The 26947-nt window shown below is 35.4% G+C and overlaps 6 protein-coding genes and 1 pseudogene across 11 annotated transcripts; 2 read left to right on the forward strand and 5 right to left on the reverse strand.

Moving 5' to 3' along the window:
* Positions 1-2479: 2479 nt before the first annotated feature.
* Positions 2480-4493, reverse strand: LOC104792973 (F-box protein At4g18380). Of its 2 annotated transcripts, none has more exons than XR_015573920.1 (2): positions 3008-4488; positions 2480-2969 (listed from the first exon to the last, which is right to left on the reverse strand). XR_015573920.1 is itself a non-coding variant. In XM_010519243.2 (2 exons), the coding sequence occupies exon 1, from the start codon at positions 4280-4282 to the stop codon at positions 3116-3118; it is 1167 nt and encodes a 388-aa protein (XP_010517545.2). In that variant the 5' UTR covers positions 4283-4493; the 3' UTR covers positions 2480-2899; positions 3086-3115. The 2 variants fall into 2 exon arrangements, 1 of the variants encoding a protein (XP_010517545.2); XM_010519243.2 differs by having other exon boundaries at positions 2480-2899; positions 3086-4493.
* Positions 4494-6000: 1507 nt separating this feature from the next.
* LOC104699366 (KH domain-containing protein At4g18375-like) lies at positions 6001-8374 on the reverse strand (annotated as a pseudogene). Its single transcript, XR_015573921.1, has 5 exons — positions 7150-8374; positions 6820-7041; positions 6576-6741; positions 6388-6484; positions 6001-6292 (listed from the first exon to the last, which is right to left on the reverse strand). The product of XR_015573921.1 is annotated as a KH domain-containing protein At4g18375-like (transcript).
* Positions 8375-8595: 221 nt separating this feature from the next.
* LOC104792975 (uncharacterized) lies at positions 8596-9761 on the forward strand. The gene is made up of 2 exons (XM_010519246.2): positions 8596-8695; positions 9111-9761. The coding sequence occupies exon 2, from the start codon at positions 9139-9141 to the stop codon at positions 9475-9477; it is 339 nt and encodes a 112-aa protein (XP_010517548.1). The 5' UTR covers positions 8596-8695; positions 9111-9138; the 3' UTR covers positions 9478-9761.
* LOC104792974 (protease Do-like 5, chloroplastic) lies at positions 9633-11512 on the reverse strand. 3 transcript variants are annotated; one of them, XR_015573922.1, is made up of 8 exons: positions 11086-11482; positions 10855-10992; positions 10713-10770; positions 10528-10634; positions 10306-10428; positions 10137-10224; positions 9983-10057; positions 9633-9865 (listed from the first exon to the last, which is right to left on the reverse strand). XR_015573922.1 is itself a non-coding variant. In XM_010519245.3 (8 exons), exons 1-8 carry the CDS (start codon positions 11371-11373, stop codon positions 9759-9761), a joined length of 972 nt encoding a protein of 323 aa, XP_010517547.1. In that variant the 5' UTR covers positions 11374-11512; the 3' UTR covers positions 9633-9758. The 3 variants fall into 3 exon arrangements, 1 of the variants encoding a protein (XP_010517547.1); XR_015573923.1 differs by having other exon boundaries at positions 10528-10617; positions 11086-11481; XM_010519245.3 differs by having other exon boundaries at positions 10528-10617; positions 10708-10770; positions 11086-11512.
* A 2142-nt stretch (positions 11513-13654) lies between these two features.
* LOC104792976 (glycolate oxidase 3) lies at positions 13655-16523 on the forward strand. 2 transcript variants are annotated; one of them, XM_010519247.3, is made up of 12 exons: positions 13655-13894; positions 14152-14301; positions 14405-14529; positions 14694-14740; positions 14832-14909; positions 14983-15107; positions 15191-15257; positions 15345-15407; positions 15488-15557; positions 15661-15761; positions 15852-15956; positions 16152-16523. In XM_010519247.3, exons 2-12 carry the CDS (start codon positions 14165-14167, stop codon positions 16338-16340), a joined length of 1107 nt encoding a protein of 368 aa, XP_010517549.1. In that variant the 5' UTR covers positions 13655-13894; positions 14152-14164; the 3' UTR covers positions 16341-16523. The 2 variants fall into 2 exon arrangements, with proteins under 2 accessions (XP_010517549.1, XP_010517550.1); XM_010519248.3 differs by having other exon boundaries at positions 13866-13996.
* A 1397-nt stretch (positions 16524-17920) lies between these two features.
* LOC104792977 (9-cis-epoxycarotenoid dioxygenase NCED2, chloroplastic) lies at positions 17921-19931 on the reverse strand. The gene has a single exon (XM_087477653.1). The coding sequence runs from the start codon at positions 19793-19795 to the stop codon at positions 18044-18046; it is 1752 nt and encodes a 583-aa protein (XP_087333779.1). The 5' UTR covers positions 19796-19931; the 3' UTR covers positions 17921-18043.
* Positions 19932-22962: 3031 nt separating this feature from the next.
* LOC147930515 (uncharacterized) lies at positions 22963-26313 on the reverse strand. The gene is made up of 3 exons (XM_087476906.1): positions 25455-26313; positions 24010-25244; positions 22963-23889 (listed from the first exon to the last, which is right to left on the reverse strand). The coding sequence occupies exons 1-3, from the start codon at positions 26311-26313 to the stop codon at positions 22963-22965; spliced, it is 3021 nt and encodes a 1006-aa protein (XP_087333032.1).
* Positions 26314-26947: the final 634 nt, after the last annotated feature.

Below are 26947 nucleotides of genomic sequence, written 5' to 3' on the forward strand. Positions count from 1 at the left end.
AAGGGACCATTTTTTTTTTGTTCATCAACTGCAAACTAGTAAGATTATGGGATTTCGCCATAGGATTCTATTTCCTGTTTTCACCCCACGTGAAGTTTAAGACTGATGATATACACACCTAAAACCTAAAACCTGATAATATAGAACATTGGCCATATCTAAGCGATACACACCTAATTATTATTCTTAGGATAGTTATTAAACAGTTTTTGTAGATTCCGTAAGAAATTAAAGCCCAATATAAAATATTGTTTTGAAAATTTGTAGACCCATTTGAGGTTTTCCTTTTACACATGAGTTTGTTTATGTGATCTAACAGAGTTGCATATGTAGTTTATTTTCTTCAATTATTTTTGGTAACTAATTAATAAGTAGCTCTTGTGGTTTCTTTTGACGAAGATTTGGGCTTTAGTGGGCCGGGAAGGTGAAGAAGGCCTTATAATCCAGAACCTTTCTTTCAGAAAAAGTTATTCCTCCAATTCCAAAAGGGAAGATTTAACCAATTATATTATTTCATTTTGAATTAAACAGTATTCTTTATACAGGCTCTCAACTCTGAAGAGTGGTGAGGTCATTCTCTAGATGTGTGCTTTTACTTCTTATGCGAGAAAAAGCCTTAACATTCGGGAAGCTTTTTAAATCATCTATTTCTTTTCTCTTTTCTCTACAAGCCTTTAAGTACCTATTATTGTGTCTCTCTTCGTTTTTTCTATTTACATGCAATGCACAAACACAATGACTCAATGAGAAGTCCATGATTAATGTCAACAAAAAGAAAAGAGAAGTCCATGATTTTGTTATTTTCGAAAATAAAGTCCCTTTGGTTGTACCTTTATTCATGAATATAATAAAACTAATTAAGAGAGGAAGGTAATGTTTATCTATCTTTTTTTTTATAATAGATGATGCTATGTTTATTAAAGTTAAAGCAAATAAAATTAGATGATTAGTTTGCAACGATAATTATTTGAGAGTTAAGCAATGCCTAACCCTGAGCTTAAGCAATGCTTGAATCATAAAATGTCACCATAAAGAGGAGACGACAAAACTAAGTTTGGTTGGAGACATGTTCTTTATCTTTTTTTTTTTTATAGTTAAAATACAATTATAGACTTAATAATCATAACTTTCATTCGTCACCAGATCTTTTGATTATTGGAAGGACAATATATTCACTTCAGCAAAATATAAAAATGAAAAGCAAGAAGATTTCTTTGTAATAAAATTCAAATTGTTACTACTAAAATTGTTCTTTAACAAAAAAAAAAAAAACTAAAATTGTTCTTTAACAAAAAAAAAACTATGTTAAAAAAAAGCTAAAATTGTTTTATCAAATTGTTTTTTACAAAATAAAATTAAAAACTATACAATTAGTAAACTCCCATAGATAACAAAAGCATATGATCACTTTGTTTTCTGTAAGTTATATATTTTTGGTCAAAAGTGTTGTGTGAACATATCTGATAAATAGTGTATTGTGACATACACATTCTACATTACCATTATTAATGTCCACTAAAATATGGATAAGTAATCATGATTTTGTTGTCAAAAGCGAGATAAAAGGGTACAATAATTTCACTCCAGTCACAAACTTTTTGCTCGCCCGAAAGTAAACAAGTGGGCTCTCTTCTTCTTGAAGTATCCAATATCTTCCAAACAGACTAAACATATGATATCTAACATATATTAATACTTCTTGTCATGTGATATGCATATGTAATCAATGTAAAGCGGAATTAGAAAAGAAAATAACATTATCGATATTGTTCTAAGTTGGCCATTTGGTGCTTTAAGACATTAGGCATACATTGAGTACTGCTTTAGGTACTCCGTTACAAACATCTATGAGACATTCATTGTAAAGGGTTCCCCGGTGAAACTCTTTTATAAAACACTTGTGTCTGAATCGCAACCATGTCTTATCACCAGAGGTTTACTAATTCGCTTTTGACTATGTACAAGATTCTTTAATAGTCCTCATTTGTGATTGTATGAAGTATGAAATATTGATATCTCTACCATCTTTTACTTGGTGCAGACATTTTTTTATGTGGTTGTGGTTGGTCACTTGAAAAAACACTAGTAAAATTTAAAGCAAAACCTCTATGGTGATGCACTTTCGCACAAACTCAGACACACATGACATTACGTATTTTAGCAAGCGACGCCGGATTTAGACCAAGTAGCATTTATTTGGGTGTTACATGATTCGATTAACAGAAAGTGCAAAACTTTGGTTATAAAATGAGTTCAATTTCCATATGTAATTAACATGGCAGATCATGAAGAGATTAATAATATTTAAAATATATGATGCATTAAGTCGAGATCTTTGCTTTCTTTTAATTAGAAATATAATGTTAGTTAGCTTGGAACCGAACCCAAAAAAGCCAATGGTGGTAGACTCAGGAGTCAGGACTTAGTGTACAGTGGTACTGGTCCCTGAGATGAATATTTTAAATTAGAGATTTTTCAGTTGGCCAACGAAATTTTTTTCAGTACTTACATTACATTGCTCAATATTATTTATTTAACAACTTGGGAGAAGAAGAAGTATACAAAGACAAGGAGAAAGCAAAGCAACTGTATCTCTTACCTACAAATAATATTCACATAATGAAAGAAAAAGAAAAAAAAAAAAAAGGCACATTGAAGATTTTATAAGCAAAAAAAACTTGCTCTTCTTGCACGATTGCTTTGCGAGCTGAAACAAAAAGCAGCCAGCGAATGCGGTTTCCGGTGTCCATCCAAGCAGATCGGAATCCGAAGCTTCCAAGCGACCAAGACCATATAGCATTGATGAATCTAGCATTAGTCACACTTAATACAAAACTGATCTTTATGCATTGTAGTGGTCTCTCTTTCAAACCCTGGCTACTCCTTGTGATTCATTCATCTATCAAACAAAGAAGAACCAAGAATTAGGTTGTGACAATGAAACTAATCATTTGTAACAGGCACATAATCTGGTTGAGCTGCGTTCTAATTCCTAGAATCAATAAACCAATTCAGGACTAATACTACTAGTCCCTTGATCTCAAAATTGATACATAAACAGAGCATTTTCATGTACAATTCATACCTCAGATCCGACTTCGAAGTCTTCCACCATTTAAAACGAATTCATCTCAAGACAATAAGTCCTTCTCTTAACAAGCATCTTAGCAGCAACCCCATAAGGCTCATCAAACGCAGAAGAAACCCAAGAAACATCACACGCCTCTTTCTTGCACTCACTTGGTCTAATCGCCACAAGGGTAGCTCCTTTCAACACCGTCCCATCAGGCAATTCCAAAGTAGGAGCATACCAAAGCCTCATATTCAAAGCAGGTACAAGAGTCCTCTTAGAAGCCGAAGAAGCTGACAACGGTTTCACCCTCAACTCTTCCAACTGATCTCGATTCATACACAACACTCCTTGACCATCAACATCCGTGAGCACCAAGCTATCAAGCGTCTTATGCTCTGCTATAATCGGCTGCAACAAGTAATGTCTAGCAGATGCAGCAATCAAAGAGCTTATAGTCCATACAACACGAAGCTTAAGCCCTCCGTTTGTATAAAACGATTCAGGTATACTTCCATTATCTTCCACCACCACGGCGGCGTTGTTGTTGTTACTGGTACCAAGATCAACGGAGTTCGTCGCGGGGATGACAGAGGAAGCACCGAGGATCACACAATTCTCAAGCGTGGAACCAAACTCAGCTCTCCATTTCAACAGAACACCATCATCTATCCCTAATTCACCACTAGGAAGCTCGATTCGGAGAAAACGAAGCTCATCGAAGTTTTTCAAAACCTGAGTTGGAGAATGATGCGTCACGCCTCCTTGTTCAATCTCACCATCACTACCACCACTAATCAACAACGACGAAGCTGAAGAAGACGAAGAAGAAGCTGAAGAAGAGGAAGAAGAACCTGAGCGTTTAAGGAACTGTCCCAAAGCTTGTAACGGTTTGATCACGAGACGAAAGATGGCGGAGAAAGGAGTAGCGGCGACGGAAGCAACGGATCGAGGCTTGTCAGAGACGAGAGATGAAGAGTCGTCGTCGGAGATAACGCAGTCGACACGAACGACGACATTCTCGACTTGAGGGATCAAAGAATGGAATCTTTTGGAGACGACGCAGCAACGACCTAAGGATTTGACGTCGCCGATGTTGTTGAAGATGAGGAGGAGGATTGAGTCAGGGAGGTGATCGAAGTGGTCGATTTGTTGTTCTGGTTCGGGATGGATACGTGAGAGTGGATCTGATGAACGGAGAGTTATGGCCATTTCAGAGGGAGAGAGAGAAGAAGAGAATCAGATCTTTGTGGAGACGAAGAAGAAGAAGAAGATAGAGAGCATTAGAGAGAGAGAGAGAGGTTTGTAGAAGGAATCTAGCTACAGAGGGAAAACAAACAAAGGGATGTAAAATGGGAAGGTGTAAAAATAGACAGAACCCACTTTGTGTTTTTTTTTTTTTGTTTGGTTTTGTCTGTAGTTTGAAGAAGGGAAATATATAAATAAAATATATTAAGCGCGTGTGACGCGTGAAGAGATTTTGATTAGTTTAATTAGGAGAATTAACAAAGTTATTAAATGATTAGAATTCACAAGTGAATTTAAAACAGTAAAATCCAAACACACGTTAAGTCGTTAACCATATCCCCCACAAATTTCCAATAGCCAAAAAAAAAAAAAAATTAGAAAAGCGAAGTTACAACAACGACGATATTAGAATAGACTATTAAGTAAGCTATACGATCGTATATTTATAATTGTGCAATTAATTATTATGTACAGCAAATTATTGTAAGGCTTCGTGGGTGTTCAATAATCAAATATGGATTAGATGAGAAGATACAGTTATATAGTTATTTTATACGAAGATGATTCATTTGCATGATATGGAATATGGACTGTATTAATATAATACACACTCACTCAATAAAAGATTTTCGACTTAGCTGTACCACATGATACAAGTCGTTATTAGGTCATTTGTTGCGAATTAATTGGATTTGCCTATAGTGCTCTGGTCTACTCGTAGGCAAGTTAGTTACTATTACATATATCTGTTCTTCTCTCATGTTATTGGATTTCAAAATCTTGTTCCCATAGCCATGAAAAAATAAACCAGGAAGAAAAGTTTTGCCGAGTATAATAAGCAGCAAGCAAATGATACATTGTTCTTTTAAGTATATTTACTATAATCAACGTCAGTGTAATTTAATAATATATAACGTGAGATGATAATATTGCCTATTGGGGAGAACAAGATATGAATGAAAGTGCATCGGACAAGTCATGTGTTAAATCAGGAATAGCACAGTACAGAGCATTCATTTAGATCTGAATCAAAATCAATCAATACGGGGGGAAGAGACTTAGCAAGGAAGTAAAAAAAAGCTAGCCGCAGATATTGGTTGGTCTCACATGCACTGATGCACGTCGTGTCATGTGTCTCTTCTTACTTCGCACGCCCCGCCGGGTTCCACCTTTCATCTTCGTCGTAAAAACGCCGCATCATCCGTCCGTACAATCATCGATCGACTTTCACATTCTTTATCTTACATTGTACGTACTAACTTTTTTTTTGGATTTTATTGTTCAATGTAAAGAAGTTCATTACAAAACCAGTGAGAGCTCTGAAAAAAAAAGGTATAATCTTGGTGGGATAAAATTTATAGGTAGAAAAGTAAATGATAAAATATAGAAAATGATGCAACATAATGGAGTACAACAGAGAAACATGTGACTATTAAATGCAAAAACAGCAACATAACTCCATAAAATATAGAGAAACAAAAAGATCATGAAACATCTAAGATTCTTCCGTCCTAAATAACAACACTCTTGCATCATCATCATAATTCAAGAAAACTACATATTAATAAATCCAGCTATTCGTTACACGATTTCCAGATCATCTAACTAGTATTATTTCTCAGAATTATTAAGCTTTCTTGTTATGATCATACATATATTATAAATTGGGAAAGCCAACAAAAGAATCAATCATATATTATATACTATATATGTATGTATATATGTACATGTGCTCAACACAAACATATACATATTTGATTACGTTAATATATTGAGAATAGGCAAAAAGCAAAATATTTTCATCTCGGTCCAATGATATCCTAAAACTATAATTTTTTTTCAAGTGGACATAATAAAAGCTCAGAACAGTTCTCTGCACTACGTACGCATCTGTTCAAGTGTGCCTGTTAGGAGAGCAATGTGATCACCATGTGAAGTTTTAGAATCAGAAATTTCTATCAACGCTCCTGATATCTGAAGGAGAGAGATATAAAGAGGTTATTGCCAAATCAAAGAAGAAAAGAAAACTCGAAATAACGATTTATCAAAAGATTTCAGAAACAACAAACCCTTCTTATGTTTTCCAAATTGCATCCTCTTTTGCCTATAACTTTACTCATTGCATTCGCCGGGATTAGAATCTCAAGAACAGAAGATGAAGACAATCTATAAACAAAGAAAGATCATTTACATAGAAAAAGAGTCTAAAATGATAAAGAGCGAAGCCAACTTCTTAGTTTTTCGTTTGCTAACTTACCGTCCAAATGAGTATGGACCAAGTGATCCTAAACCGTTATCTTCTGCCTGTTAATTAGAAACTAAGTCATGAGTAATTGAGTATCTCTATCTCCTAAAACATCTTCTCGAAGTCTTAGAACAATCTGAATGAGAGCATCTCTCACACTTCTGACTTCACCCAATACCTAATGGATATAAACAACTTGAATACAAAGCAACAGAAGAAAACAAGATTTTAGAAAATTCAATAAGGATTTTATAACCTCAACGCGGTCATCCTTATTCCCTTTCGAGATATGGATATTAGCATTGGTCCTTTTCCTTATTTCGTTAATGACCGAGCCACATTTCCCTATAACCCATCCAATAACCTTAGAAGGAACAAGAAGTTGCATCTTAACTTTTTCTGCATCATCATCGTCATTGATACTCTCTTGCAGAAGAAGAACCGCTTCAACAGCCATAGACTTCATATCATCATGAGACTGAAGAAAAACACACACCAAAAAGGAAACAAAGTACTCAAACAACAAAAACAATACCTCCATAACTTAAAAAGTAAAGATAAAAAAAAAAACAGAACAAAACAACACCTCTGTAGCAGTGACAATGATAACACACTCATCATCACCACAGTTTGTTCTTGAGTCATTAACCTCAATACGAGAACCACTTGCTTTACTTATTCTTTCAATGGTTGATCCTCCTTTCCCGATTACACGAGTAATATTGGACAAAGGGCACAACACTTTCAAAACCAACTCTTGTGTTGTGGAAAACCCGCCAAAACCATGAGTCACAACAGGGAGAGATGTAGCGGTCACTGCATAACCTTGAAAGTCAGATACATGTAGTGCATTGAAATATGACGGAACACCCGCTTTGTGCTGAAGAATATGATCCTGATTTGAGTAAACAGAATTAGAAAAATCTGATGAAACAACACTACTAGCTGTAACATCTTGGCTGGTTGAATCTAGAGGAATCTTTTCACGAGGATTGATCTTGTACATGATTGCAGAAACAGCGAAAAGTGCTTTCTTCACGGATTCAGAGTTTCAGACTCACCAGATATCTATATGATAGAGAATAGACTGAAAACATCAATAAAAGTAGCTACAAAGACGTAATAAAGTGCGAAAATTTGAGATACTAACACAACAATATTGTCATACTCCATACCACAAGCATGTTAAGGATCCGAAACATCTTTAGAAACAACCTTAACACTAGCTCGAGTTCTACTTCTAATCCTCTTAAGTCTTAATGTTGGAACCAGCCTTACCAATCACACTAACATTGACTAGACGGTACTTATATTATTCTTAAGTGTTCTCTCCAGCACTAGCTACAATTGCATCATGGACTTTAATAAGAGCATCTTGTGCACAACAAAGAGGCTCGGTTATAGTTTCGATTTCTTCATCTATTTTTTCTCTCTTTAACCGAGCAATAGATTGTGATTACTCTCTCGCATCAACAGGGCATAAGATTATGTTTCCCTTTCTTGCGCTCAAGCATTGTTAGTGTCAAGAGATTTAGAACCCGGAAACAGACAAATGCTGATTACAAGCACGCAAAGGACCAAACTTTCTCTAAGAAGAATTGAGATTAAGACTAATTCAAGTCCGAGAATTGTTGAAATTGGGTGAAACTAGACGAAATCAAAGTGACAAAAGTGTTCAATTTTGAAGGTCACAAGAGATTCGAAAGCATCAAAGAAAAAGGTTAGTACAGAGAGTCTGTACTACAGAGATTCTTCGAGGTGAACAGAAACAAGTTTTGAGATCGGTCGGAGAAAAGATCTCTTCAGAAGATGATAACGGAAGAAATCTCTTCGGTTCAGGCCACACTGTTAAGACCAAACCTGTATTTTTATTTATTTTCGAATTGGTTCCGTTACTTTTAATTGACAAATAAAGAACCCAATTTCGTGCAAAAAATTGAGTTGTTTTCGATTATTGACCACAGGGCGTAAATTGACTTCAAAAAGTTAAAAAATGAGAAAACAAAATATTCTGAAAGCATAAGGACCAAACGGTAATTATGTAGACAAAGCCTTCTGTTTTTGAGCTTCTCCTGTTGGTCTTAACAAGAAAAACTCTGTAATCGAAACCACCCAAGTAAGAAAGCCCTAAGGTTTGATCTCTACCCCTAACCTCCTAATTCTTATTCTTGTGTAAGGGTATTGAATATTTCGGGTACCTTTAGTATTGAATTTACTTCATCAATGTCAAAATCTTTTTTTTTTCCGCACTTCTGCTTGCATCGCTAGACTCGAAAGTTGTGAAATTAGGATTTCTCCTGGGAAAATTGATTGGCTTTTGGTTCATATGTATTAACTATATAGACTTTTAGATTCTGGAAGTAACCCTGTTTGAATGATTGAGCCAAGAACCAGATAAATCTAAAAGTTTCAGAGCATGGGTGTTACAAAAGTTTAGAACTTTGGTTAATTACATCTATAAGATTCTAATGTTAACTCTGTTTCTACATAAAGTTGATTGTTCCCATTTTGTGTTATTGATGTTTACGCTTGTTTTTTGGTTTAAAGCATATATAACAAGAATAAGAAGCCTGTTATGGAACAAGAAGAAGCAGAGAGAAGCACCAACATTGTTGCGTCGACCTCTGAAGGGTCGGATCTATCTCCAATTGCACGAGTGAAGAAGCTCTTGTTCCGTCAGATGCTAGTAGGAACCAAAGACGGGAGATTCTTCCTTGGCAATTTCCATTGTATTGACAAGCAAGGAAACATAATTCTCCAAGACACTGTTGAGTACCGTAGCATAAGAAGATCGTCTCCTTCTCCTACTGAACAGCGTTGTCTTGGTATGATCTTAATCCCTTCCTCTTGCAGGACATCTTGCCATGTCGATTGCTCTATCGAGGAACAGCTTTCATTGATTCAGCTGAAATAGTAGAGACTTTATGAGAGAATCTCCCCAAATTTTTCATCAATGTTGTAACCAATAATACTGTAGTCTTCTTCTTATCTTGGACCTAGTCTCTTCATTATGCCCAAATTCAAAAACTATACTCCCATGTCCTTGTATGATCGATGTTTCACATGTTATTGTGAAGAAAAAAATGTATACATATGCATTGGAAACTCTTTTGGAAATTATTTGTATTTACATTTAGAAGACAAAAAGTCTGAATGTTCTTATATTGTATTATCAACAAAGATGTTTGGTTTTCTTCAGAATCTGTCTCTGTAAGCTGTTCCATAAACAATGAGGTAGGGTACTGTTCGGACAACTGTGTCAATGGGAATGGCAAAGTTCACACCGGAAGACATACCACTCCCTGCAACATAAAAAGTGATCTCTTTTCAGTATCTTATTCATGTAGGAAGAAAACAGAGAATCAAAGAAAAGAGTTATGGTTATGTTCTTAGATTTGGTTAAAAAGATCATAACTTACCTTTTCGGGTGAATGTGGCAGTGTTCACGCCTATAGTATGGCCATAAGAATCAAGCAACGGCCCTCCAGAATTACCTATATTACATAACCAAAACCTGTGAGTTTCATAAAACTCAATGGGATGAGAAAGCTGATAGACATGTTTGTGAGTTACCTGAGTTAATATCAGCATCTGTTTGGATAGCTTCTCGAATGCTCTTCCCATTAGGTGAAGGTATCTCTCTTCCCAACCCACTCACTACCTACAAAGAGCCCCATGATAACAATCTTTAGACTGCAGAGTGTCTTATATGAAGACAAACTCAGGATCTTATTACTCTTACCCCTATTGTCAAGGTGTTTTCATATCCATATGGGTTCCCAATCGCGTAGCAACTTTGACCTACGCGTAGGTCATTCGAGGTACCAAGAACAACAGGGTTTAATTCGCGACCCTCGGTTTCAATCTGGATATATAACAACAATAGTAAAAAGGACTATACAAGTATGACTCAAATGGTTTGTATATATGTTCCAAACTTCCATAACATTGGGTTAGAATATACCTTCAACACAGCTAGATCATTATCTGGATCAAGACCCACAATTTTCCCATCCTTGGTAAATCTTGTTCCCGTAGCATCAACAAGAGACACCTACACAACAACCAAAACTGTGATTGTTTCTTAAGTTACTTGACTTGGCTTTGTGCTTTCTTCTACAATCGGATTAAAGAAGATGGAGACCTTACAACGTTGTAAACCAAACTGATCTGTAGCTAACTTGGCAATGACATGATAGTTTGTTACCTACATTGTACAAGAAACAAGCGATTAGTTCTTCAAGGATTTCAGAACACAGAAACATAACAGATGAAGGATCATATTGCTTACAATGTGACCAAGCTTATCCCAAACGAAGCCTGAACCTGTGCCTTCGATCTTTGCATTTTCCTCATCATTAGCAAAATCACCAGAAGACGTTTTAGGCAGCTCAATGTCTTCTATGTAAACAACAGACGACGAAGTTTTCTGCAAAAAAAATGCAAAATTGAGAATCTTTTTAAACCAGAGAGACTAACAAAAAAAAAAAAAAAGCTTCTGAATGAACAATTAGGGAGAAACCTGGAAGAGATTGACATTTCTATCTTCTTCTTCCTCAAGCTCATCTTCTTTTTCCTTCAATTTCTCCATTGCGATCGCAGACTCCAAGGGAAATCTCTGTTGACTGGAACCAAGCAGAGTCGACGCGAGCGCCAAACTCGAACCGAAGATGACGATTCTTCTTTTCCGATCAACGACGTCTACGTGATTTGAACCGGAGCACGCTAACACAAAATTCGACCGGTTAATTGGAGCTAAAGTATAGAAGATTGAGGAAAAAGCTTTGGAAGAAGCAAGAGCTATAGTCATGGCTTCTTCTTCTTTTGCTCGGAGCGCTCCTACAATGGCTCTCACTCAAACTTCCACTCAGAGATGATAAGGCAGATAACAGAGTAAAATTCGGTTTGGTTCTAGTTGAACAATTTGTTAACCGGATTCATTTTAGGATGTATTATTATTAAGGGTATGTTGGCATTTTAGTACATTTTGAAACTTAATTAGTGTGTGTGAGATATGAGAGTTATGTAGGACCCATTTGTGAGATTGAAAAATTAGGATAATTATTTAAATAGTTGTTAATATAATCTTTTTTTGGAAAATACAAAAAAATTTATATTTTTTTTCTTTATAATTTGATATGCATTTTGTTTAATAATTTTTAAATATATTCTATACATCTTTTTTATCCGTACACTTTATTAAGTGTACGGATGTCTGTACACATTATTAAGTGTACGGACTGTACACATTATTAAGTGTACGGATGTGTGTTCACTTTATTAAATGTACAGATATATGCATATCTTATTCAGTGTACAGATGTCTCTATACATTATTAAGTGTATAGATGTAATGTTTACACTTAGTAATGTGTAGAAACATATGTACACTTAATAAAGTGTACAGAAATCTGTACATTTAATAAGGTGTACAGACATCCGTACACTAAATTATGTGTACGGATATAAAATTTGTAAAAAATATTTAATATTATCAAATAAAATCATCAAACAAAATACATATCAATTATAAAGAAAAAAAATATAGATTTTTATATATTTGAATTTTTGTTTTAAAAAAAAAACATATTACCAAAATACTTGAATAAATATATGTTTTCCTCATTTCTCTTTCTCTCTCACAATTCTATCTCACAAACATTCTATTCACAAGTGGGACCCTGACTATTTTTCCAATTATAAATGGTACATGTACTATATTTCTAGTTAAGTTTGAAAAATGTATTAAAATGCCAATAATCCCTATTATTAACCATCATCACGTGACAAGCACACATATGTTTACACAGTGACTTATGTGGTGATTAATTACAAAGGAGAAGTTAGTTAAATTGTTTCATGATTGATTTACTAGCTATGCGTGCATCTTGTGCAGAGACTCTTGTTGCAAGGTGACGATTGACTCCGAGGGATGATTCATTAACAACTTAACCATCTCATATATGTTTTGGTTATAGATGCCTAGATGTTATTGGTAATGGGTCTTAGGGCATGTGCATCCATTGTCCCTCAATTTTTGTCCTTCAATTATTTTATTTATATTTTGAGAGTTTCTTAAGTTTTGTTTAGCATTGGTGTCCTTCAGAGTGTCCTTTAGGGTGTGGTCCTTCATATTATTTTTAATTAAAAAAATTAATTATTTAAATAAATCTATAAAAACATATTAAAGTTTTAATTTAAATAAAACATATAACATTGACATTAAAAACATAAGAAAATTACAAACTTACAAAAACTTGAAAAAAACAAAAAATACAATTAAAACATGAAAGATAAAAAACATAAACCATACAAACATCAAAGATAAAAACATACATTTTATTAAATTCATAGATTTTTTTTAATTAATCTTCATTATCTGGAAGATGTCCAAAGTTAGTCCAAATATGCTCAATCAAATCTTTTTTTAACCGTTCATGGACTTTTTTATCCCGAATTTCTGTAAGACGAGTAATTGTAGTGCTCATATTGGAACCCAAACTGGCGGCACCGACGGTATATGTTTGATCGACATCTTCTCCGTGTTGAAATTCAGAAACAATGTTTCGGTAACTGTATGTTCCTCTTTCATCCTCGATAATCATATTATGGAGTATTATGCATGCTCTCATAACATTTGCTATTTTGTACTTATCCCATAAACGAGATGGATTTTTAATAACGGCGAATCTAGCTTGCAAGACTCCAAAGGCACGCTCAACATCTTTCCGCACAGATTCTTGTTTTTTAGAGAAGAGAGAATTTTTGATACCTTGTGGGAGCCGGATAGATTGTATTGAAAGAGCAGATCGGCCTTTGCATGAGGAGATTTTTAAAATGAAATTTCAGATCGGCCGGAGCAAACAAATCGCCGTCTGAGAGAGAAAGAGTGAAGAGAAAGGAGAGAACAGAAAGAAATGATCTCGACTCTTCGGTTGTTTTTGCTTCACCCTACCAAAAAAACAACAACAAATAACAATAGGACACGTGTGGGGACGGACGAGATAAAATACGTCCCAATTATAGGAACGTATCTTCCTTATATTGTCAATTTCGATTTAAATTTGAGAATTAATTACTGAAGGACACTTGATTGATATGCTGATGCACATGACCTTATAAACTAATGTTGGTAAAATAATAAAAAAGCCTAGTGTGTTTCTTGGAAACGGATCCACCACGTGACCAATCACAACTGACAAATACACACAGAGACGTATGTCTCTTTGTGACTTAAGAGTGTATCCATATTAGGAATATTCAATCAACAAAAACAATTTTTTCTTCGCCACCTTCACAAGAAGACCAAAGTCGCTCTCTAGACCTCTAAGGTACGCTCTCTGTTACTTTCTCTCGTTCATGATCGTTCATTTGATTGTTGGATTCTAATCGATAATCCAACGAGTCAAGATCCTGTGAATTTTAGAATCTGGGTTAGATTTTTATGATTCTTTGATTACTGTTGAAGTGTTGATTGATCTTTTTTTAGTGTCAGTCTCATTTTTTGTTTCTGATTTCTTGAATTCTGGAGTTTTTAAAAAGTGATTTTGATGATGAGAAGCTGTAATCATATAACTTTTCGTGACAGGGAAAAAAAAAAAATGGAGATAACAAACGTGATGGAGTATGAGAAGATAGCAAAGGAGAAATTACCAAAGATGGTTTATGATTACTATGCATCAGGTGCTGAGGATCAGTGGACGCTACAGGAGAATCGAAACGCTTTCTCTAGGATCTTGTAAGGGCAAAAAAACAACAATTCGCACAACAAAGAATCTTTCTTTTTAGTTTATTTTGGAGGAATTTAATCGTTTGTGTTTGTTCTATGAGTTGGAAAACAGATTTAGGCCTCGGATTCTTATCGATGTAAGCAACATTGACGTGAGCACTACGGTTTTAGGGTTTAACATTTCTATGCCAATCATGATTGCTCCTACCGCTATGCAGAAAATGGCCCATCCTGATGGTAAGTAATAATAAGTCTGTCTAGAGTTGTGTAATTGTGTGTAACCAAAAGACGATCTTGAGCTCTCTTCTCTTGTCAAGAACAAGACTTTTGTTTAGAGTCACTTTGTCCGATTGTTTAAGATCTTGAGTTCACTATGGGAAGTGGTTTCGTTATTGTTGTAGGCGAGCTTGCAACCGCGAGAGCTACTTCTGCTGCTGGAACAATTATGGTATTGATTCTTTGTCTCTCTCTCTCTTTCACCTGATTAAGATATCTATCTATTTAATGTATTCACGTTCTGTATTCTTTGATGTTTTCAGACTTTATCATCATGGGCTACTTGTAGTGTTGAGGAAGTTGCTTCCACAGGACCCGGGATTCGTTTTTTCCAACTTTATGTAAGTTTCATATAGTTCTACTTGTTCTTCTGAAAATTTGGCTTTGAATGGACTGTTTGTTCTCTTGATGCAGGTGTATAAGGATAGAAATGTGGTAAGACAGCTTGTAAAAAGAGCTGAAGAAGCTGGATTTAAAGCGATCGCTCTTACTGTTGATACTCCAAGGCTTGGAAGAAGAGAATCCGACATCAAAAACAGGTGAATGAAACTTCACACCATCACATCCAAACCAATTTGGTTTGTTAGATCTTTCGCTTTTCTTGATGGTTATTATCTTGCAGATTTGAGCTTCCTCGAGGTCTTACGTTGAAGAACTTCGAAGGGTTGGATCTTGGGAAAATAGTCAAGGTCATAAGATAAGACATATAACAAACTTAATTCGATCTAATAGCTCAATTACTAATACTTGTTGTTTTGCTCTGTTGAAAATTGCAGACTGATGACTCGGGGCTAGCTTCATATGTTGCTGGTCAAGTTGATAAGTCACTAAGCTGGAAGGTTCGTACATTTAACTCTTTGTTTTTGCCAACCAAGATTCATAATAATCTAGAAGCTCGCTGTCTGTTCTCTTCTTACAGGATATAACGTGGCTCCAATCTATCACAAGCTTGCCAATTCTTGTCAAGGGTGTTATTACAGCTGAGGATGGTAAGAAAACAGTACTAAGAATGATAAAAATATGCATTAACCCGTTTACTTGAAGTTTCATAATGATTAGAAAACTTCCTCTGATCATTTGAAATTTTGGCAGCAAGAATTGCTGTTGAGTATGGAGCTGCAGGGATAATAGTCTCTAATCACGGAGCTCGTCAGCTCGATTATGTCCCTGCAACTATCATGGCCCTGGAAGAGGTAGTCCTTTTAAGTGGATCAAGATAAAAAAAACTGTTTTTAAGTAGAGGTTTCAGCTTTCTTCATTGATAAATCGAGCAAAAATCGCAGGTAGTGAAAGCCGTGGAGGGTCGGATACCGGTTTTTCTTGACGGTGGTGTGCGCCGTGGAACCGATGTCTTTAAGGCCTTGGCTCTTGGCGCTTCAGGTGTCTTTGTGAGTTCTCATTCATCACATACTCTTTAGCTCTTGTCATATCCTCTGTTTTTCTCTCATTCTTTTCAGTTTGATCCCTTCATTATTAGTTTTTTTGGAATAACCCTGAACCCGCTTTTTTACCTCTTTTTCACATTGTGCCTCAATATTAAAAATATTCAAAACATAACCTCTGTTTTACTCTTGTTCAATTAGGTTGGGAGGCCGACTTTGTTCTCACTTGCAGCGGATGGAGAAGCGGGGGTGAGGAAGATGCTGCAAATGCTAAGAGACGAGTTTGAGCTGACAATGGCACTAAGTGGCTGCCGTTCCCTGAGAGAGATCAGTCGAAACCACATCAAGACTGATTGGGACACTCCTCATTACCTCCCGGCCAAGCTGTAGGGATCATCTTATTCACTTCTTTTAAAGGTCATCAAAGAAATGAAAAGAGAGAGGGTTGTTTGACATTTGTGATCCAATAATGTATTCTCATACAAACTTTATAATTGAATATTTTCATTAAGTAAAAGAATTGGATATGAGATTTGTAGCTTTAGTTCAATAAATCAATTTATGATGGTAAAAGTACTATGTAAGTTGAGGGACTAGCACTAGTTCTTGATAATTAAGAGTATTCGGATTTCAACTTAAGATTGCGATTTTCTTGTAAATGTGATAAAATTATATTTAATTTTAGTTACTTTTATTATGCGTAGAAAAATATATCTAGCAACAAATAGCTCCATTACTAGAGACTAGAGAGATATATATATATATATATATATAGTAACAATAAATAGCTTCCTTCAACTGAAGAAAAAAAAAAATAGCTTCCTTCAACCTCAATATATTTATTTACTATACAATATTTTACAACCTCAATATTTTATAAGGCATCAGAATTCAAATCTTTTTTATTCCTCCAAATAGAACTTTGACTTTTTGCATGATTTATAATCGTTATTTCTTTTTCTTTTTTTAATAAACGTAGTTTCGAGACGTTTCTGATATGGAACTACGTACATATATGGAACATAACAGAACTGATGAAATATATGGGTGTACCTTCACTGTATATATAAACTATTTGTTTTACGTGACGACCATCAATAGATAACAACAATTTTGGAGCAAATAATTCGGATAAAACGAAATGGTTACAACGTACGTGTAGCATTAACCATGCAACGTTTGTAAATACCATGAGGTCCATGACATCATCGTCATACATTCATCTGACAATCCCACCGATTGTGTCCATTAATATAGACATATCTACTCTATGGCCACCATATACGCTTTTGCAATATAGTGTCTATATAGTAATAAGTATTAACTAGTTTATACAGACGTGGATTCACTTAATACCACAAACACGTTGCCCATCATTTGTAAATTGCTCGAAAACTTCGGAATCTATGGGAATATTCAACAAGGCTTTTGCTGGTTTCGGGTGTTTTCAGTATATATACGTACGTACGAGAAAATCTGCGTCTGATTTTCTCATCGTCATTTCTTCAGTTTCGTCATTGCATTAGTCATCTTCGATAGTACTACAGCTAAGTTTTCTATAATGCTATACAGAGTCAATGCATGAACCGGTGAACGCAAATGATCCTAATCAGAACCCATATATATTATTAAGCCATTTACAGAACAATTGTTTATGAGATAACAAGTAAAGGCAATTGTTCTATATAGAGATGGCTCACTAAAATAACATAATAACCAAGTGTTACGCAATTACGTGAACTGAAGTATAAAAAACAGCAGGATCGCATGATATATAATCAAGTCATATTGCATAGTCAATTTCTTTATATAACATATTTTAATTCTGAGTTTTTTTTAATTACGTATTATGTTAATTCTGACTTCTGAGGGAGTTTTAGGACGGAAACTGGTTCAAGAACAAAATGTTATTTCTTTATGTTTTAAAAATATGTCTCTGTCTCTACGATGCATGTCCGAAGAAAGCCAAATCATATAATCTAACCATTCGTTACTAACTTAGATAAATCGTTAGAACAATCGATCGATCAAACTATATCAAACCTATCTATTTTTTTCTAATTTATAAACATCATCAAACATTACAATAATTATTATAACTGATCCACGAGTTCACTCGAATCCACAAATGTGCCATGGAACCCATACGGTACTCTAGACGGTAGCTTAATCGTAGCTTCAAGCTTTAAACTAACGGCGTTAACTATCTGAAGCTCCGACGTCTCTTTTTCTTCGTCGTGAACGTGACAAAATATATAACCGTCATCTTCATTTTCTCCGCCGTCACCACCGGGCAAGAAAAACGGTTCGCCGCCGTATTTCTCGCCGCCGTAAATATACTTTTTCATCTCTCCGGTGGAAAGATCGACCTTAGCGAAACCGGAAACTTTTGGCCAAGGATCAGCGATAGCCAAAAACGCGAACCGGGTTTTTCTACCTAACCGGTTCCGGTTAACCATACCGATCTCTAAATTCACATCCTCTTTATTAACCAACAAAGCCCGGCGCGTGGCTTCACGCGTCCTGAGGTTTATCCTGATCTCTGACAAGACGCTTCTCAAGCTCTCGTCTCTCTCGTTGAAGATCGAATCCGCCGGCGTCATACACGAACCGATCACCACGATCTCCTCCGTCTCCGGCGATTCCCAAGCGTTCCAGAGATGGAAACAGAACGTCTCCGGCGAATTCACCCAGATGATCTCAGAAGCCTCCGTCGCGTCTTTGGGCATTATCCCCAATCGCGAAACCTTTTCTCCGTCGAAAACCACCGGAGATTTACCGGAAATCATCTCGCCGAGCTTAAACACGACTTGCTGATCAGGAATCACCACGAAATTCTCAGTTATAGCGAAATCGTGGATCATCGTCGGGGTTTCGAGCGGGATCTCCAATTCCGGCGATTTAACGCCGTCCGGCGAGAATCTGAAGTATTTCAGGTAAGGCTTCTTGATGACGTCGTAGCTTAACGAGTGAAGCTCCTTCGTAACCGGGTCGAGTTTCGGGTGGGCGATCATGGCGGAATTTAACTGACCGTCGAAATCGTAACGTCCAACGGTTTGGAGATCGCCGGTTTGAGTTATTTTTAATTGGTACGGTAAATCGTCTTCTGACATAGCTAAAAGCCGGTTATTGAAGTAAACCAAACCAGCGTTGGCTACTCCGACTCCGTTTTGGTTGTTGATGAGACCACAAAGCCCACGCGCGTAAAACAGCATCAAACGTGCGATTCCCGAGTGGCCGTGAAGCTCGCCGATTGCTTTCGGAAACAACGGTCGACCCACTCGTTTTTCCTGAACCAATCTCTCGGTTTTAGTAAACCGACACGCGTAGCTAGCTGAACCGTTGGTTATTTTGACGGCGTGAACCATACCGTCTCCGTCGAATAAATGGTGCCCTGCTATTGGCTCGAACATCGGGTTTGCGCCGTTACGGACATAAACTCCGTCAATGCAGTCAGGGATGGTTCCTTCGACGGTGAGGTTTCGCCGGACGGGAGATTCAGGTACCGGGGAATAGTTTCCGGCGATTTGAACACGTGGATCGGCGGTTTTGGGAAGAGGAGTATCATGTTCACGTGAGATTAACGCGCGCTCAGCAGCGTCGATAGCGATGGCCGCCGCTTTTTGGAAAATGTTTAGCCGGAGAGGATTATGCTGAGGCGGAGTCGCGGTGGTTCGAGGTGTAAATAACTGGCGTTTTTGGGTTAAGTCCGTAACGTCGATCTGCACCGTGCATTTAATAACAACATTCGGCTTTCTTTTAATGGGCCTAAAGCCCAAATCAGTTTGGGTTTGAGGCCATGTTTTAGCACCACCACTCATCGGCATTGTAAGAAGAGAGACCATGGCTTTTGTTTGTTTTGATCGTAGTTATCGAAAGGTTTCAGACACTCTCACTGATTGTTTCTTGTTTCTTCTGGTCTGAAGGGTGAGAGAAGAGAGAAGAGAGAAGAGAGTAGAGAGAAGAGAGAGGTGAAAGTTCGATGAGAAGAAAAAAAAGAAGAAGGAGAAATCTTATATAGAGTTGGGTAAGAAAGAGAGAAATAGAGGAGAGTAAATGACTAATGACATAAGCATGCCGCAACAAAATAATAAAATGAAAACATTTGAAGTCGTACAGAGTAATGTATTACTAATACTTTGTGGTTTTTTTTACTTCTTTGTGTGGAGAAATTTTAAATTTAGTGTTATATTTTAATGATAAATATATAGTTTTAGGCTTTTTTAGCTATATGTTATTTCTGATAGTTTTAGGCTTTTAGCTACTTTATTTGTTGGAATCCAATAAAACAGAAGATTATATTCATCTTGTTGACAAAAGATGATAACTATTTTTTTCCAGATATTTAAAATACACTAGCTTCAACATTATGTATAACTATTTGTGTACTCATCAATCAAAAACTGATGTTTAAGGACGATAAATTCTCCAAATGATTATATATATCATGCTTTATAAATGATGAACAACAAAAAAGCCGGTTATTGAAGTAAACCACACCAGCGTTGAAGTAAATAATTTCAAAAATTGAGGGTTTAAAATTAAACGATCACTATTGTTAAGAAACTTGCTCTTTGGAAACTTGTAACCGATTGAGATATTAATTAACGAATTAAAAACTTGATAGAAGAAGATCCTAAAGTTTCAAGAAGCTAGCTTTCTCAACAAATACGAAGAGATCAGTAGCAGTAATAAATAAAATTTGAAATTTTCGAGGGAAGAAATGAAGCAGGAGGAAGTCCTCCTCATAATGCGTGGACGAAGATACCACGTGTGTATATCACTAAGCCAACACGTGAATTCACCAAAAATATAACTAAAGTATACGTAAATAATAGATTTTGTTGACGCTGTCATGAATATAGCAATTTTATTTTATTTTTTTATGAATATACAAATAATAAATAAACATACGGACGTTGAGAAGAACATAGAACATGCAAAAACATTTCTTACCAGGATTATGTGTCGATAAGTAGAGAAATAAGTGGACGTGGAGGATAAACTAGTGCCTCCCTGCCTCAGGTCGGTCAGGTGTTGGAATTGTCAGTTGTGATTTTTGTTTCTCTCATTTAAGGGTTTCTAAAAATTTTAGATTATATCACACAAATGTGGACATATATATACTTTATATCCAGCAATTTTATACTACTCCCTCCCTTTCACAAAGAGTGTCACTTTGATACTTTTCACACAACTTAAGAAAACATTAAAATATATATATATATATATATATATCTTTATTTAATAAGTTTTTAATAGACTATTTTAATTATAATTAAGGATAAACTAAGGAAATCTAAGGTAAAAGATGTATTGGAAATATAAAATAATGCATTGGAATTGTAAAGTTACAGTCTTTGTGAAACAAAGAAAAATCTTCAGAATAACACTCTTTATGAAACAGAGGGAGTACAGAAGGAGTATAGATTATGATTATAATTTCTGTAAAACAGTTTTAGCCTTACTTTGTGACAGTTCAGTCAATTAATTATAGTTTATCTAAATATGTGCTTCTTTTGCCACACAGATTATGCAGTATATAATAACGCTAACAATTGTACAATTTACAGAAATACTTTTTTTTTTTTTCTCTTTTGCCAGTACCTAATTAATATTATAAAGCTTTCACAAACTATCATTATTGATAATGTATCTGATTACAATTAAAAAAGCGAATCCGGTAAAAAAAGAGAGTCAAGATTTGATGTATGGATGTTCAGATTCAATGCACATAAATATTCTGAGACTATATATACCCATCAAACCAGACTGAATACACTAACCAAAATTTACTAATATATACATTTTTGGAGATATTCATAAAATAAATTCTGAAATTAACACTTATTTACAAATATACCATTAACATTAAATAATTAATTTAATAAAAAATTAATTCTACTTATATTTGATTTTTTTTTTATAAAAATTAAGTGTTTTAAAAGATAACAAACATCATTGTAAATGTATAAAGATTTTATTTCCTTACTTTATAAGGAGGTGAGTGAAGATGTATTGTTCTTTTAAAATTTGAAAAGTTGATTTGATAAAAAATGACTTTTAATCTCACATACTATATTTTACTTTCACTGGTTTTGTATGATGAGTTTTTGCAGATTAAAAATCTTTGAACATGTTGCATAATCCTCCTAGTATGGCGGGTTAGACTATAGAACCAACACTAAAACTGTTAGTTTATTTCATATACTATAGATTTGTAGTCATAGTTTGGAAAATTAACTTATAAATTATTTGGTATATGAACTACAAAATATTACACATACTACAACATATTTTTAATATTCAAAAAAAAAAAATTGTATATACATAAAAATATACACTAACATACCATATAGACATATACCTCTATTTAATTATAGAAAACAAAACTAAGTGTTTTAAAATTTTATATTCTATCTAATAACAAATTTAATGTAATTAGGTTATAGACTGTATAAAACGTAAGAAGAAGAAAAAATATTCTAAACAAAATTATAAATTAATTAGATAAAATTTAATTAATTGGAAATTTGAAAACTAAATAAATTAAAATTATTATTTAAAATACATTAATTTATAATTTAATTCCACGGTGTACGACGGGTGATAACCTAGTATTGCAATATTAATATATGGCCTAGGACCAGAAAAAAAACCTAAAATGAATTTTCCTGGACATTACTTTAGCCTAAATGTATAACAATATAATGTTATGATAAAGAGTATAACAATATTCATGTGGCAATTATGCTTTTTTATTATTTAATGAATGCTAGTATTATAAAAAAATTAGGCGCTTGATGTTTTGGGTTTTTTTTTTTTTTTTTTTTCGTCGAATAGTGAATTATATTGCTGAGTTGAAATATTCTTGATACAATTGTTGTTTTAACCAAACAGGTGGTCTAAAACATTCAAAATAATATGTACTATTTAGACATCCATATCTTGCTAGGAGGTGAGCTACTGAATTATTACAGCATTTGGTGAATATAAATTCAACAGAATGAAATCAAGTCTGCCACCATCTAATATCTTGTATGATTCCTTCAATCGATGTATCATGATGTTTGTGGTTGAGTATCCTTGTGAGTACTTGACAGTCTCCTTCAAAACAGACATCAGTATGTCCTTTGATCCAAGCTTGTTGCATTGCCGATAGTAATGCTTTTGCTTCCGCTTGCAGTGAAGATATTGCTGAGCCCATTTTTTGTGAACCCCACCCCCTTGATACACCATTGGAATTCCTCCAAATCCATCCTCCTGTTGCTTGATTAGTGTACTTATCGAAAGCAGCATCATAATTACACTTTACCGTTTTGTTTGTTGGTCTTCTCCACATCGATATGTTTTCTTGTTCATTTGTTGAATTTGATTTCGGTGGGTTATAGAGATACCAGTCTTGGACATCATTCTTGACTCTTAAAGCTAGAATTCTAGGAGATATTGTGCAATTTTCAAATATAAATTTGTTTCTAGCTTTCCAGAGATGCCACATTGTCCACAGGGGTTGTAGAGAAGTTAAATCAGTCATTCCATTCATATGATCCATATCTAAAAAAGCTGTAATGATTTGTTCGCTGTCATAGTTCATTGTTAGAAAGACATCAATAGGTATATTGGACTGATCCCAAACTTGTTTAGCATAATAACACGAAAACAAGATATGTTCCATGGTTTCATCATTCTTGAAGCATCTGGGGCATACTGGATCAAGATTCATCCCCCGTGTGTTGAGTCTTGTAATAGACGGTAGTGCCTTTGATATTAATCGCCAAAGGAAGTGTTTAACTTGCGGCAAAATTTTCAGTTTCCATACTCTGTTTTTAAGTGAAGCAGAACCATGAGGTTTTGGTCCTTGTGTTATCATCATGTCTTGGTCGTGCATGCTCAACCAGTATCCAGATCGTACAGTGTATTCACCCAACTTGTTGTAATTCTATATTATTCTATCAGGCGTTTCTTGTATAGATAGATAAAGGTCCTGAAATAAATTATGATCCTATGGGTGAACCTGTGATAGAATTTTATTTTGGTCCCAAAAACGCCTATTTCCAACTGTTGTCATGAGATCTTTAAACAAACAAGGTTTTGAATGGGCACATTGTATAGGTTTTGAAGGATTTTCTATCGTAACTTTGTCATCATCTAATCTGGCTGTATTTCCATCCCCAATTATTGTTCTTACACCCTGTTTAAGAAGCTTAAGACCCTCTAAAATGGAAGACCATCCGTACGATTGATTGCTTCGGGGTTTTGCTTCAAGAAGAGTTTCATCTCTATAATACCTTGCTTTCATTATTCGAGCAAATAAAGAGTCAGGGTACTGTAATAGTCTCCAAGCTTGTTTTGCAAGGAGGGCATCGTTAAATTTAGATAAATTTTTGAATCCGAGCCCTCCTTCTTTTTTCGAGTATTGTAGTCTTTTCCATGCTATCCAAGGAATGCCTCTTTCACTATTACTCTTCTCCCACCAAAATTTTTGTAGAGTTGAGTCAATCTCATCAACAACACCACTAGGTAATTTGAAACATGACATTGAGTAAATAGGCATTGCAAGAGCTATAGACTTCAACATAATTTCTTTCCCTGCTGATGTCAAACGTTTAGTACTCCATGAGGATGTACGTTGTTGGACTTTGTCAACAATGTTTTTGAACATCTCTGATTTTTTCCTTCCAAACTGCTCTGGAAGACCTAAATATTTTCCTCCCCCACCTTGGTTTGGAATGTTCAAAATATGTTTCAGTCGGTTTTGTGTTGTGCCATGCACTCGAGATCCAAAGGTGATTAACGATTTTGCTGTGTTAATTTTTTGTCCTGAATAATATTCATAGACCTCAAATGCCTCCTTAATTGCCTTGCAGTTTCGTGAGTTTGCTTGACAGAAGAAAAGGGATTCATCTGCAAACTGTAAATGTGTAATCGCTGGAACTCCATTACCTATTTTCACCCCTTTTATATCACCATATTGAACTCTAACTTTAATGAGATGGCTCATAATGTCTGCACAGAGGATGAATAAATAAGGAAAAAGGGGATCTCCTTGTCTTATTCCTCTCTCTGGTTTGATCAATCCTTGAGGTGAACCGTTGATCAAAACTGAATAACTAACCGACCTGACTGCAGCCATTATCCATGATATCCATTTATCATCAAAACCAAATAGCCTCATTGTAACCTCTAAAAAGTTCCATTCCACTCTATCGTAGGCTTTAGACACATCTGTTTTAATGGCCATATAGTTTGTGGAAACTCTTTTTCTGGCTTTTAGTGAATGCATAACCTCATGTGCTATCAATACATTGTCTGTTATCAAACGTCACGGTATGAACGCTGCTTGATTGTCTGAGACAATGTTATCTAAGTGTTTTTTAAGTCGATTTACCAAACATTTGGATATTATTTTGTAAAGAACATTACAAAGAGCTATTGGTCTGTAATCTGTCAAAGTTGGTGCATTTGTTACTTTCGGAATCATGCATATATTGGTATGATTTAAACCTGATTTCATGTAGGCATTCTCGAAAAAGTCTTTAACCTCTGCTACAACATCATCTCCAATAATGTTCCAGTAACGTTTATAAAACCTAGCAGTGAGTCCATCAGGTCCTGGTGCTTTATCATCACCAATAGATGTGAGAGCCTCGAGAATTTCATCACTTGTAAACTCTTTAGTAATAGCTTCATTTATTTCTGTAGTTACCGTAGGTTGAAAGTCTCCAAAGTCAATCGGTGATACTGGAATCCGACTTGAAGTATACATCTTTGTAAAATAATCTTGAGCATGCAGGCCGATTTCCTCATCACCATTGTATGTGTTTTGATGCTCATCTTGTATTGTCGTGATGTAGTTCCTCGAGTATCTTGTTTTCGTGCTTGCATGATAATATGCTGTGTTCCGATCTCTCATAGATAACCATTGTTTCCTGCTTTTAGTTTTCCAATAATATTCTTCATCTCTGTATGCTTGACTCAATTTTCTCTGCAACATTGGAATACGATTTCTCTCTTGTCTGTTTAGGCTTTCCATAGTTTTGTTGACAGCAGCTTGAAAGTAGTCTATCCTCTTCCTCGCATTTAAGTTTGATCCATGTTTCTTCCTTGACATAGCTCTCCTACAGCTTGATATTTGATCGCAAATAGAGTAACGATCTTGTGATTTGCAATAATTCCAGCCTGCTTCCACCACTTTTTCAAAGTTATCAATTTCTGTTAATCGCTTATCAAAGCGGAAAGGCTTGTGACTTCTGGTTTGTTTAGATTCGAAGTTTATAAGTATAGGTTTGTGGTCTGAACCATTGAACTCCAAAAACTCCGCCTCTGCAGATGGAAAAGATGCAGAGTATTGAGAGTTGATCATTGCTCTATCTAGAAAGCACTTGATAGTATAATCTCTCCTCTCTCCAACCCATGAGAAACGATCTCTTATCGACTTTAAATCTTTTAAGTCACAGTTCGACAACATGTTTCGAAATCTTCTAAAGGTCCACTCTTCTCTTAATGGTCCTCCTATCTTCTCTTGGTTGGATATTATTTCATTGAAATCACCAGCTAGCAACCAAGGGCCATTTTTTGTTTCACTTAACTCTACTAGATGATCCCAAAACAAATGTCTTCGAGTGGGATTTGGATCACCATACACACCAGAAAAATAGAAGCTAATATTATTATAGTCAATATGTACATCGATTATTCTTTCATCCTGATACAGAGAGGATAAAGAAACATCATCTACCCACATGAGGGCTAGACCACCACTCCTTCCTTGAGGGGGTTGTGTTATTACATTATTAAATCCTAATACATAAGCAAAGTCACACACAACTGAACAACTATTTAAAGTTTCACACAGAAATAACAAACTTGGCTTTAAAATACGAACAAGATGCCGAAGGCGAAATTGTGTCATAGGTGAACATATGCCTTGGCAGTTCCAGGTAACGACTCTCATGGAGGAAGTGGGGGTACCGGGCCCCCCGCGCCTCCGTCCATTG

Source organism: Camelina sativa, chromosome 12 (genome assembly GCF_030686135.1).
Source record: "Camelina sativa cultivar CO46 ecotype springtype chromosome 12, ASM3068613v1".
In the NCBI taxonomy this organism is placed as follows: domain Eukaryota; kingdom Viridiplantae; phylum Streptophyta; class Magnoliopsida; order Brassicales; family Brassicaceae; genus Camelina; species Camelina sativa.